Genomic DNA, 14,068 nt, shown 5'->3' on the forward strand with positions numbered 1-14,068 from the left:
TAAAATAACACATCCTAGATCTGAATGAATGAAATATTCTTATTAAATACTTTTTTCTTTACATAGTTGAACAAAATCACACAAAAATTATCAATGGAAATCAAATTTATTAACCCATGGAGGTCTGGATTTGGAGTCACACTCAAAATTAAAGTGGATAACCACACTACAGGCTGATCCAACTTTAATTGAATGTCCTTAAAACAAGTCAAAATGAGGCTCAGTAGTGTGTGTGGCCTCCACGTGCCTGTATGACCTCCCTACAATGCCTGGGCATGCTCCTGATGAGGTGACGGATGGTCTCCTGAGGGATCTCCTCCCAACTAAAGCATCCGCCAACTCCTGGACAGTCTGGTGGATGGAGCGAGACATGATGTCCCAGATGTGCTCAATTGGATTCAGATTTGGGGAACGGGCAGGCCAGTCCATAGCATCAATGCCTTCCTCTTGCAGGAACTGCTGTCACACTACAGCCACATGACGTCTAGCATTGTCTTGCATTAGGAGGAACCCAGGGCCAACCGCACCAGCATATGGTCTCACAAGGGGTCTGAGGATCTCATCTCGGTACCTAATGGCAGTCAGGCTACCTCTGGCGAGCACATGGAGGGCTGTGCGGCCCCCCAAAGAAATGCCACCCCACACCATGACTGACCCACCGCCAAACCGGTCATGCTGGAAGATGTTGCAGGCAGCAGAACGTTCTCCACGGCGTCTCCAGACTCTGTCACGCCTGTCACAAGTGCTCAGTGTGAACCTGCTTTCATCTGTGAACAGGGAACAGGGTGCCAGTGGCGGATTTGCCAATCTTGGTGTTCTCTGGCAAATGCCAAACATCCTGCACGGTGTTGGGCTGTAAGCACAACCCCCACCTGTGGACGTCGGGCCCTCATACCACCCTCATGGAGACTGTTTCTGACCATTTGAGCAGACAAATGCACATTTGTGGCATGCTGGAGGTCATTTTGCAGGGCTCTGGCAGTGCTCCTCCTGCTCCTTCTTGCACAAAGGCGGAGGTAGCGGTCCTGCTGCTGGGTTGTTGCCCTCCTACGGCCTCCTCCACTTCTCCTGATGTACTGGCCTGTCTCCTGGTAGCGCCTCCATGGTCTGGACACTACGCTGACAGACACAGCAAACCTTCTTGCCACAGCTCGCATTGATGTGCCATCCTGGATGAGCTGCACTACCTGAGCTACTTGTGAGGGTTGTAGACTCCATCTCATGCTACCACTAGAGTGAAAGCACCGCCAGCATTCAAAAGTGACCAAAACATCAGCCAGGAAGCATAGGAACTGAGAAGTGGTCTGTGGTCACCACCTGCAGAACCACTCCTTTATTGGGGTGTCTTGCTAATTGCCTATAATTTCCACCTGTTGTCTATTCCATTTGCACAACAGCATGTGAAATGTATTGTCAATCAGTGTTGCTTCCTAAGTGGACAGTTTGAATTCACAGAAGTGTGATTGACTTGGAGTTACATTGTGTTGTTTAAGTGTTCCCTTTATTTTTTGAGCAGTGTATATACAAAAGTATATGGGGTGGCAGCGTAGCCTAGTGGTTAGAGCGTTAGACTAGTAACCGGAAAGTTGCGAGTTCAAACCCCCGAGCTGACAAGGTACAAATCTGTCGTTCTGCCCCTGAACAGGCAGTTAACCCACTGTTCCCAGGCCGTCATTGAAAATAAGAATATGTTCTTAACTGACTTGCGTGGTTAAATAAAGGTCAAATTAAAATAAATAAAAAATATACCCCTTCAAATGATTGGATTTGACTATTTCAGCCACACCCATTGCTGACAAGTATATCAAATCGAGCACACCGCCATGCAATATCCATAGACAAACATTGACAGTAGAATGGCCTTACTGAAGAGCTCAGTGACTTTCAACGTGGCACCATCATAGGATGCCAGTTCGTCAGATTTCTGCATTGCTAGAGCTGCCACGGTCAACTGTAAGTTGCTGTTATTGTGAAGTGGAAACTTCTAGGAACATCAACGGCTCAGCCGCAAAGTGACGGGAGTGCTGAAGCGCGTAAAAATCATCTGTACTCGGTGGCAACACTCACTTCTGAGTTCCATACTACCTCTGGAAGCAACGTCAACACAAAAACTGCACAAAAACAGAAAAACTTCATAAAATGGGTTTCCATGGCCGAGCAGCCACACACAAGCCTAAGATCACCATGCACAATGCCAAGTGATGGCTGGAGTGGTGTAAAGCTCGCTTCCATTGGACTCTGGAGCAGTGGAAACGCATTCTCTGGAGTGATGAATTATGCTTCACAATCTGGCAGTCTGAAGGAAGAATCTGGGATTGGTGGATGCCAAGAGAACACTACCTGCCCCAATGCATAGTGCCAACTGTAAAGGTTGGTGGAGAGGAAATAATGGTCTGGGGCTGTTTTTCATGGTTCGGGCTAGGCCCCTTAGTTCCAGTGAAGAGAAATCTTAACGCTACAGCATACAATGACATTCTAGACGATTCTGTGCTTCAAACTTGGTGGCAACAGTTTGGGGAAGGCCCTTTCCTGTTTCAGCATGACAATGCCCCCGTGCACAAAGTGAGGTCCATACAAAAATGGTTTGACTGGCCTGCACAGAGCCCTGACATCAGCCCCGTCGAACACCTTTGGGATGAATTGGAACGTAGACTGCAAGCCAGGTCTAATCTCCCAACATCAGTGCCCGGGCTCACTAATGCTCTTGTGGCTGAATTGAAGCAAGTCCCGGCAGCAATGGTCCAACATTTATTGTAAAGCCTTCTCAAAACAGTGGAGGCTGTTATAGCAGCAAAAGTGGGACCAACTTCATATTAACACCTAAAATTTGGGAATGAGATGTCCATTGAGCAGGTGTCCACATACTTTTGGTCATCTAGTGTATCGCAGGGCATATACAAGTGTCAGACATTGAAATGGATCAATAGAATAGAATAGATCCACATCCAGCATGATTCACATGGATGTGATGTGGTTTTATTGTCATGCTAAGGGTGTCATCCACATCGCCTGGTTGAACAGCACAGGAGACGGTGCTGACGCAGTATGCCCTTCAGTCTGCAGACATGGAGAGTCAGCAAGCAGCCTGTTCAAAGCCTTGTAATAGAGCCATTGAAAGTGAGATATAATGCATGGCTTTATAGCGCTCTCTGCCGGCCAAGACGTTTTACTCTGCATTTGTCTATTTAGAAGTCTATGAAACATAATTGCCAAACATGCAAGCTGACAAGGTGAATTCGTTTCTGCACACATCTTTGTCTGCTGTACTGTACCACTACCCATTGCTGCTTACTGCAGACTTGAGTCAAAGTGTAGATAAATATACAGACAACAATCATCATCAACTAAGCTTCGACTTGGTGATATAGTGTACTGAATGGAGTGTCTCCCCCAGGTATTGATGGGTGGATTGATTTTACAGCAGCCATTCTGAAGTAGGGTATTGAGACTGGATGTGATGATTGATGTGTGGTGAAATCATGGTGATGGAATGCACCAGGCATCTTGGTGGGTGAGCCCCACAGACAGAGACTGAGATGTGCCTGCTCTTTATCACACAACAGAAATGATGTAGAAGTGACTCAAGCCACCGTGGCTTTGTTAATCTGTCATATAATATACAGAGCCTTCATAAAGTATTCATACCCCTTGACTTATTCCACATGTATTTGAGTTACAACCTGAATTCAAAATTGTTTTTTTTTAAACGTCTCACCCATCTATCTACACACAATAACACATAATGAATAAGTGAAACATGTTTTTCAAAAATGTTGCAAATGTATTGAAAATTAAATATAGAAATATCTAATTTAAATAAGTATTCACACCCCCAAGTCAATACTTTGTAGAAGCTACTTTGGCAACGATTACAGCTGTGAGTCTTTCTGGGTATGTCTCCAAGAGCTTTCCACACCTGGATTGTGCAACATTTGCCAATTATTCCTTTCAAAATTCTTCAACCTCTGTCAAATTTGTTGTTGATCATTGCAAGACAACCATTTTCAGTTCTTTTCATAGATTTTCAAGTAAATTTACGTCAAAACTGTAACTCCGCCATTCAGGAACTGTCTTCTTGGTAAGCAACTCCAGTATAGATTTGGCCGATTTGTGTTTCAGATTATTGTCCTGCTGAAAGATGAATTCATCTCCCTGTGTCTGGTGGAAAGTAGACTGAAACAGGTTTTCCTCTAGAATTTTGCCTGTGCTTAGCTCCATTCCATTCATTTAGTATTTTTAAAAACTCCCCATTCCTTAACCATCACAAGCATAACCATAACATGATGCAGCCACAACTATGATTGAAAATATGGAGTTGTACGCAGCAAGTGTGGTATTGTATTTGCTCCAAACAAAAAGTTAATTGCTTTGCCACATTTTTTGCAGTATTACTTTAGTTCTTTGTTGCAAACAGGATGCATGTTCTGGAATATTTTTATTCTGTACAGGCTTCCAACTTTTCATTCTGTCAATCAGGTTAGTATTGTGGAGTAACTACAATGTTGTTGATACATCCTCAGTTTTCTCCTATCACAGCCATTAAACTATAAAAAAAATTCAAGTCACCATTGATCTCATGGTGAAACATTGTAAAACCTCCCTGCTCTTTGTGGTTGAATCTGTGTTTGAAATTCCCTCCCTATTGAGGGATCTTACAGATAACTATAAGTGTGGGGTACAGAGATGAAGTAGTCATTCAAAAATGATGTTAAACACCATTATTGCACCATCCATGCAACTTATTATGTGACCTGTTTATCCCTGAACTTATTTAGGCTTTGTAATAACAAAGAAGTCGAATACTTATTGACTCAAGACATTTCAGCTTTTATTTTGTATCAATTTGTAAACATAAAAAATAAAAATAAATCCACTTTGACATTATGGGGTATTGCGTGTAAGCCAGTGTAACACATTGTTATTATTTTTAATCAATTTTAAGTTCAGACTAAACAACAAAATGTGGAAAAGGTCAATGGGTGTGAATACTTTCTGAAGGCACTGTAATTAAGTAATGTGCATATAGAAACATTGAATTATACAACTACTAAGCTAGCAGGCAGCCCTTTGTGGACACTACTCTACATCATCTTTGTAGATCATCAGGGAGAGGGGCTTTGGGCCAAGACCTCCAGCTTACTACAGGTTCAAATAGACAACTCTGTTTGAATATGCTCTGAGCACATTACCCCCTACCAGTTTTGGCTTCCCGGGTGATTTAAGGGGAACATCTGCTTTATCCAACCTTTAGACGCATTAGTAGATCTCCAGTGTGTATGTCTGATCCCCGGATGCATTGGACTGGCATTTTAAAAGACATTTCAATAAATAATGTACATAAAGGTAGATAGACTCAGCGAAAAGACATTGCCACAAGCAGCACCGCAGATATTGAGATGAGTGAGATGAAAGACTGCACTCACAAACCGTCATACACAGTATCTTCTGTGACGTAGAAGTCCGTCACTGGCCGCGGGCAGCATTTGGTTCTTTAACGCACACACATATTCATCACTCCTCCCTGCGCCATTATAAGATAAGTTAACAATGTGGGTCGACACACAAATTAACTTCTGTCTTGGTGCATGCATTTCACACTTGTCAATGTTCATATTTGAGAGATACAATAATTATTATACTTATCAATGTTGTGGATGAGCGCATTGTTTGTTTGTTCTGTTCCTCTCTCTCCATCTCTGTAGCTTCCGGGTATGCTGGAAAAGGACCCGAGCTAAGGGAATTGGGTTGGCTTTATAGTGCCTGTCCCAAATGGCTCATTAATGCATATGGGCATATTGAAAGATATTGTCAGTAGTGATGTAATGTTGTAAATGTTATGTTGTGATATTGTTTAAAACCATGTTGCAATGTATATCCTTTAGTATGTTTAGTTCATGGAAAATGTAGGTTTGTATTGTTAATTGATTAATTAATTAGGGTTAATTGTTCTGAGGGGAGGGGCTAGCCCTACAAAAGGAGCCTCTCTTTCAGTCATAGAGAGGCATTTTGGATTGAGCTGTGGATGGGGCAGCATTGTTTTTAAGCTGTCCCATAAGGTAGATGTTGATGGCAGTACTGTTATTTTTTGTTCCGGAATCACTTGTAAATAAACACCTTTGCACAGAAGAACTTTTGCGGCTCCGCCATCTTTTTATTTTGATAGAGGTTAGGTTATCCAGTTTAGCCTTCTGGCCTACTCTACGTGACACTTCGCATGTGCACGGGTTCACTTCACGTTGGTACAGTGTGGTAGCCAGGCAACCAAAACAGCGGAGAAGTTGTGCCTGTTCAACGCTCTTAGTTGTTCCGGAAATTGACCTACTATGCTGTTTACTTAATGCATCTATGTAATATTGCTGAGTCTACCTTTAAATAAATAATTGAACCATGTTTTAACAGATGAAATACACTACTGTTTGTCGAACATCTCATTCCAAAATCATGGGCATCAATATGGAGTTGGTCCCCCCCCTTTTCTGCTATAACAGCCTCCAGAGGCAGTTTGGAACTCTGTAGTAAATTTTGCAACTGAGTACAGACGATTTTTACACATTACATGCTTCAGCACTCGCGGCCCATTCGGTGAGCTTGTGTGGCCTACCACCCCGGCTGAGCCGTTGTTGCTCCTAGATGTTTCCACTTCACAATAAGAAGCACTTACGTTGACCGGAGCAGCTCTAGCAGGGCAGAATTTTGATGAACTGACTTGTTGGAAAGGTGGCATCCTACGACTGTTCCAAGTTGAAAGTCACTGAGCTCTTCAGTAGTGCTACTATATGTAGTCAGGTAGATTCAATCACTGAGAAGTCTCATGCTGGCCTGTCTTTTTCACTGGCATTATTCAGATGATAATAAGCTCTGTCATTCTGTATGTCTGTGGGTAATGAGACACACAGCCTGTGTAATGTGAAGAGCAGGTTCAGGCCTCTCTCTTTCCCTCTATGCTCTCCCAAACTGGATCAAAAGCCTAGCATCCAGCACTGCAGCAGAGGACCTTGTTGCTGTCTCCCTGCCTACTGCATTTCCATGACGACAGGCACAGACAACATTTAAGGCATCCCTCAGCTTCATGGTGGATGGTTCCATTTTTAAATCTCCATGTTGCTGTTTTGATGTTTTATACTAGTTTTACCTTCTATCCCTTGCATTAATATATACTTGCACATGACACACAGTTTTTCACTGTAAGATGGTTTTAATTATTGTAATTATTAGAAAAGAAATCTATTGTTGTTACTCTTGTAATTCTGCTTTATTTAAATAATGTGTTAATGAGAGAAAGTTAATTAGAAGCTTTACATTCCTGCTGTACAATTTTAAAATAGGAAAGTATTCCAATACCCTTTTTCCTGTTCATTGGAAACATGAGTAAACACATCCATAAATGTTATTTCAGAATATAAACTGAGCAAAAAAAGATCATTTGTAAAAATTCAATTAACATCACAGATCATCATTGTAAAGGGTTTAAACACTGTTTCCCATGCTTGTTCAATGAACCAAACAATGAATGAACATGCACCTGTGGAACGGTCGTTAAGACACTAACAGCTTACAGATGATAGGCAATTAAGGTCACAGTTATGAAAACTTTGGACACTAAAGAGGCCTTTCTACTGACTCTGAAAAACACCAAAAGAAAGATGCCCAGGGTCCCTGCTCATCTGTGAGAACGTGCCTTAGGCATGCTGGAAGGAGGCATGAGGACTGCAGATGTGGCCAGTGCAATAAATTGCAATGTCTGTACTTTGAGACGCCTAAGACAGTGCTACAGGGAGACAGGACGGCACCTGATCGTCCTCGCAGTGGCAGACCACGTGTAACAACATCTGCACAGGATCGGTACATCCCAATATCACACCTGCGGGACAGGTACAGGATGGCAACAACAACTGTCCGAGTTACACCAGGAATGCACAATCTCTCCATCATTGCTCAGACTGTCCTCAATAGGCTGAGAGAGGCTGGACTGAGGGCTTGTAGACCTGTTGTAGGGCAGGTCCTCACCAGACATCACATGCAACAATGTTGCCTATGGGGACAAACCCACTGTCGCTGGACCAGACAGGACTGGCAAAAAGTACTCTTCACTGACGAGTCACGGTTTTGTCTCACCAGGGGTGATGGTCGAATTTGCGTTTATCGTTGAAGGAATGAGCATTACACGAGGCCTGTACTCTGGGGGCGGGATCGATTTGGAGGTGGAGGGTCCGTCATGGTCTGGGGCGGTGTGTCACAGTATCATCGGACTGAGCTTGTTGTCAATGCAGGCAATCACAACGCTGTGCATCACAGGGAAGACATCCTCCTCCTCATGTTGTACCCTTCCTGCAGGCTCACCCTGACATCCTGGCTCATCCTGACATGACAATGCCACCAGCCATACTGTTCGTCTGGGACCTGTTGGATTGGAGGGTGAGAGCTAGGGCCATTCCCCCCAGAAATGTCCAGGAACTTGCAGGTGCCTTGGTGGAAGAGTGGGGTAACATCTCACAGCAAGAACTGGCAAATCTGGTGCAGTCCATGAGGAGGAGATGCACGGCAGTACTTAATGCAGCTGGTGGCCACACCAGATACTGACTGTTACTTTTGATTTTGACCCCCCCCCCTTTGTTCAGGGACTAGTCACATGTCTGTGGAACTTGTTCAGTTTATGTCTCCGTTGTTGAATCTTATGTTCATACAAATATTTACAAATGTTGAGTTTGCTGAAAATAAACGCAGGTGACATGAGAGGACGTTTCTTTTTTTGCTGAGTTTATAATTCATACAACATTTTATGAAACAAGCATACACTTTAACCCCCTAAGGTCAATGTCCGCGCCCCTGTGTCAGTCTAATTGTAATAATAAAACAATCCCCATAAAAATCTGTCAATTTAAGCTAGGGATGTGTTTGTTTTGGGATTGGATGCCTCTCAATCTGCCTATATCACAATTCTGCATCTGTGGTGAAAAGTGACAAAACTAGAGCGATGTTTGTCAGACCACGAGACAATCCCGAAAATCGGTTTGCTCACAAAATCATCTGTAGCGTACCAACAGTTTGGCCTACAAACTATGGAAAGATGAGACTAACGAACATGATGTTGAGGCCACAGGCCTTACAAAACTCATCTGAAGGTCCCTTGGTACCAGCTGAAAAAAATTAATGGAAGTATATATGGAGACTGTAACAGAATGTTTTGATTTAGGCCTGTCATGAAACAATGGTAAAGTCAATGAAATTCTGTCACAATAATGTCATATTTCACATTAAAACACTGGTCTTGTGTTGGAGACCTTACCTGAATGAATCCCATACCAATAAATATTGGACACCTACTTAGAGGCATATTATGCACAGCTTATGAGTAGGGGCTTGAGTTTTTACCAACCACATGATCTGACTTGAAAAATCTCAGGGCCCTATAGTTTTCCTGGTCAGGACACATAATCAGGAAAAACTCAGGGTGCTATGAGTACCGATGGCTGTCATATTAACAGTCCAAATTGAAGTGTGCTATCCACTGTCCTCTGTTTAGCCATGCTCCTCTGGTATCTGGCCAGGTATTCTGATCCCCTGGTCCAGAGTGTTCCTGGGGCTGGAGGTGGTGCAGCTGGAGCGCTTGTCAGCCGTGTTGCTGGTTCTCTGAATGAACTGGAGGAAGTTCTCCTGAAAGGAGCCCTCATGGCTGGAGGCCACCAGCTCCACCGGCCCAGAGGAGCAGCAGCGCCGGAACTTGACCAACTCCTCCCTGATCTGTCTGTTGAGAAGGCCATAAAAGAAAGGGTTGACAGCAAAGGAGGAGTAGGCCAGCCAGGTGACGGCCTCCTCCACGTCCCCGGGACTCTGCAGGGACGATCTGAAGGACAAGTGCAGATGGAAGGAGAAGTAAGGCAGCCAACAGAGCAGGAACTGGCTCACAATGACCACCAGGGTGAGGGCAGCCTTACCCCCGCTGAATGCCCTCTCAGGGGACAGTCTCTGGGGCAGGCTGCGTGTGGCGGTGATGATGGTGGTCTGGCTGTTGATGGAGTCAGAACGGTTGGCACGTTTGGCTGGGTTGGACGAGGCCCAGGTGGTTGTCGCGGGTGCGTGCTGCAGGGCAGCTGAGCGCGCCACCTTGTACACGTTACAGTAGACAGCAAAGATGACAATGGCAGGTAACAGGAAACACACCACGCTGAAGAGCACGGCGAACACCTTCCTCAACCGACTGTGGCTCCAGTGGAGGGAGCAGTGGTTGGCAGCGATGGAGCTGTGGGCCCCGTAGGCAGGCCAACCAAACAGGGTGACCAGGGCCAGAAGGATGGACTTGACCCATATGAGGAGCATTATGCCGATGGCTAGATTGATGCTCATCTTCACCTCATAGCGCATGGGATGGACGATGTAGTAGTAGCGCTCCACACTGATGGCGGTGATGGTGAGGATGGAGGCACAGATGAGGAACACGTTGAGGAAGATGTAGACCTGGCATTCCAACACGGTGAACACCACAGTGCCAAAGAAGGGTGAGTTGGAGATGATGCCCAGGGGCATGAGGAGGATGGCACACAGCAGGTCCACTGCACACAGGTGGCACACAAAGGCAAACCTCTTCAGGTGAGGGGCGCGGGCGATGGCCACCATGACTCCAGTGTTGGCCAATAGGGCGATGAGATTAAGGGTCACCATTGCAAACAGCCCAATCAGATCTTTGATCTGAGACTGGGAGCTGGTGACCACTCCCACCTCTGCGGGGACTGTGGGGTTGGGTCCCCATAGGCCAGTTGTGAGGTTGGCCCCTGTGCGATTGGGAATAGAGGCCAGCATCGGACCAGATTTCTCCATATTTCACAGAAAACTAGTCAGAGGCATCACTACAGCAGCAGGCCCCATTGCAATGTTAACTTTCTTCTCTTTTCACGTACTTGTCATCATGTTGGATATGTCCTGTTAAGGAGACAAAAACACAATTTAAACATTTACTGTATAGGAGCTTGAAATGTCATGCTGATGCAGCTTAACATATGGTTTGCTCCTACGGTACATGTTGCTTTGAACATATAGTTTACTTTCACAGTACATGTTGCTTTGATGCCTAGTCATCTTTTTCTATTAAATCAGTCTTCATCCCTGTCATGTGAGGGATGACCTAATTGATTTATTCCATTTCAGACGGCCCTGGAGACCGCATTGTATTGCCAAGGAATATGTTCTACATTAAATAACCCTTTAAGCCTTCTACAAGTTGAATATTCATGACGTCTTTGCTCTAGGCTGCACTGAGCATTTCTATATTTCTTTCAGGTCTTTTTCTAAAAAGAAAACGTATGTAGGGGTGAGTTGATAATTAGCCCAAGGTCAGAGTAGAAATATACTGTACTTTCTATCTCATGCCTTGCTCAAACAGAAGAGGATGAGAGGGTAATCGAAAAAACATTTAGGGTAAAATAAGAGTCAAAATAGCTGTGTTTGTGAGACAAGATTGTAATTGGAGCGCAATTGTATATCATGAAATTAGGGGATAAAATACTAAATTAAATACAAAATTAAATCACCCAAATGAAACCCAGCCAATTTGACACAACTGTGGGAAACATTGGAGTCAACATGGGCTAGCATCCCTGTGGAACGCTTTCGAAAACCTTGTAGAGTCCATGCCTTGATGAATTAAAGCTGTACTAAGGGCAAAATATTTGTAAGATGTTCTTAATGTTATGTACACTCAGTGTATAATCTAATATAGTAATGAAGTTAGAATAAAAATAAAACAAAGCAAATTCATTTGTAAAATGTTGGATATTATTTACATTTCTACAGCATTATAGTCACAAGAGGATGGCCTGAGCGCTCTCTATTTCACTGCCTGGACGTTATCTGAGAAGCCAAACTACCAGATCACATGGACCTAAAACCAAGACAGCTAAAGAAATTAGAATACACATGCATTTTCACTGTTTTGATAAGAAAAACAGATGCACAAGTTGATTCGGAATTAGAAAAAAACTGTTTTAGTTCAGATAAAGTACTTCCCACTGGGCAAAAACTGGTTGAATCAATGTTGTTTATATGTCATTTCAACCCCCCAAAAATGTGATGAAGATGAACCAACTTGGAAAAATTATTAGATGTCCAAACAGTTATCAACATAAGGGCATATCATATTTTCTTTACCTAACTTTTAACCTAAATATAATGACATGGTGAATAATTTGTTTAAATTACATGTTGAAATCATGTTAGTTGAATATAAATCAAAACTAGACGAACTGCCGTCTATGCACAGTGGGTTACTACAGTATGTCTAAAACATATAGTCCTTACTCCTTGCTACATGGTGTCAGCATTGCATGGATTTGGGGAACACGAAGTAGGTAACAGTAAAGGGCACATTAGATACGATGTGGTGCACGGGGCCAATGGATGGATTGTGGTGCTTTTCACTCACAGAGGAAAGCAAAACAACTCTATCCTTGCCTTTTGACTTTGATTCATAAGCCCGGTATTAGTCCCTTTAATTAATGTCCTGGTCATTTCCATTTTTAGAAAGGTGTATTTTCTACAGACAGGAGAAAAAGTATAACACTTAAAAATAATGTTTTGCACTGAAAGATCAATGACTTCTGTTAAATGGCGCTATTTTCTGAGAGGTCACACGAGACACCCATGCTTATCCCTCCAATGTACTCCTCACTGCCCCCACCCCACTTCTTGTCCTTCTCTGAGCCCACCCCTTCCCTCTCCCCCAGCCATTTCAGCTCGAGCTGTCCCTGCACAGCTACTGTCAACTTGGTAACCCACTGAGATGAGTCAGTATAATATCCTTCAATGTTAATATATTAAAAGTATTTTCTTAAAATTTACATTTTGTATTTAGGATGTAACTAAAGATAGATTTAGAGGCAAATGTTTTGTAAGTCTGTATATTATGAATGATAATAGATGGGATATAAAAACAGTTCTGTTAAATTTACATTCATAAGGTATACTATTCTACTCGAAAGATAAGTAATTTAAGAGAACATACATATAGTGGACACTGGAGATATACTGTACATTACCTTGCATTTGAAATACATGCACCTGAACTAGAAAACCCACTCCCCAAAAAATAACTCTTTAAAATAGCTTGTTGCCTCAACTTTCAGCTCATCTATGACTGTCTGATGAAACTTTCAAAGTGATTTCACTCTATGTAAAAATGCACAGTGCATCTCCAACAGAATGTACACCTATTAGCTATGACCCCTGTCGAGGATACATTTGATGGATTTGTGAACTGAGTCAAAATGAGTAGAACAATAAGTCTTGTAACCTACCCATATGAGATTATGATATGTCCAGTCCAATTCAAAGAGACCAGGATTTTAGGATTCGTCCTTTCTGGATATCCCAGGTGTTGTTTTAGTGAGGAGACATCAGTTAAGCAGATCCAGACGTGAACAGGTCCACATAGACCAGTTACAATGGGTATTTCCACAGGATTAGCAGGACAAGATACACACTGCTGAGGATAGAGTTAGCCAGTGGGTTTTCCAGAGGTTTTAAAGTCTCTGGTATAGGTGTAGAGGGAATCTCCCTGGTCCAGACCAGGCTGTGATCACAGAGGGACACTAGTGTGAGAGCAGGTGAGTAGAGGGTGATCACTTCACTTCACTCAGGATGGTGTCTAAGTCCCTGATAGATGTGAGGATGCGCTTTCCATCCCTCCTCCTCCTCTCTATCACTGTGTAAGGCAGTGACTGTCACACATTGTGCACTGTGTGATTCCCTCCCCTACCTCCCTCCCAGACAGACACACACTCCACTGTCCACTAAAGAGAGTTTTTCCCTGGGTCCTAGAGCACACCAATTCAAAAGACTGACATCAGCTCTGCGTTAACATGTAAATTCCAGTTGCAGTTAACATGTTGGCTTTTTCAAACAATGTGTGTCTGTATTATTTCGATGCAAATACATGTTTTTTTTTTTACAACCACAGCACATTACTCAGTGAGGGTTATAAAAACATGAGGTATATTCTTGTCGTGACTCCTGAACTTTCCTATATTGGATTTAGTGATTGACCCAGCTGTGGTAATATGAGAACATTTCCACCAAT

The 14,068-nt window shown here is 43.3% G+C and overlaps 1 protein-coding gene across 1 annotated transcript; it reads right to left on the reverse strand.

Annotated features, from left to right (window-relative positions):
* Nucleotides 1–8,643: 8,643 nt before the first annotated feature.
* On the reverse strand, nt 8,644–13,678 carry LOC124019635 (probable G-protein coupled receptor). The gene is made up of 2 exons (XM_046335041.1): nt 13,287–13,678; nt 8,644–10,917 (listed from the first exon to the last, which is right to left on the reverse strand). The coding sequence occupies exon 2, from the start codon at nt 10,813–10,815 to the stop codon at nt 9,520–9,522; it is 1,296 nt and encodes a 431-aa protein (XP_046190997.1). The 5' UTR covers nt 10,816–10,917; nt 13,287–13,678; the 3' UTR covers nt 8,644–9,519.
* Nucleotides 13,679–14,068: the final 390 nt, after the last annotated feature.

The sequence above is a fragment of the Oncorhynchus gorbuscha genome, linkage group LG03, assembly GCF_021184085.1.
Source record: "Oncorhynchus gorbuscha isolate QuinsamMale2020 ecotype Even-year linkage group LG03, OgorEven_v1.0, whole genome shotgun sequence".
NCBI classification, from domain to species: Eukaryota; Metazoa; Chordata; class Actinopteri; order Salmoniformes; family Salmonidae; genus Oncorhynchus; species Oncorhynchus gorbuscha.

What these genes read in the sequence shown, in the direction of transcription:
- LOC124019635 (XM_046335041.1), bottom strand. Translation starts at nt 10,815, where the DNA reads ATGGAGAAATCTGGTCCGATGCTGGCCTCTATTCCCAATCGCACAGGG.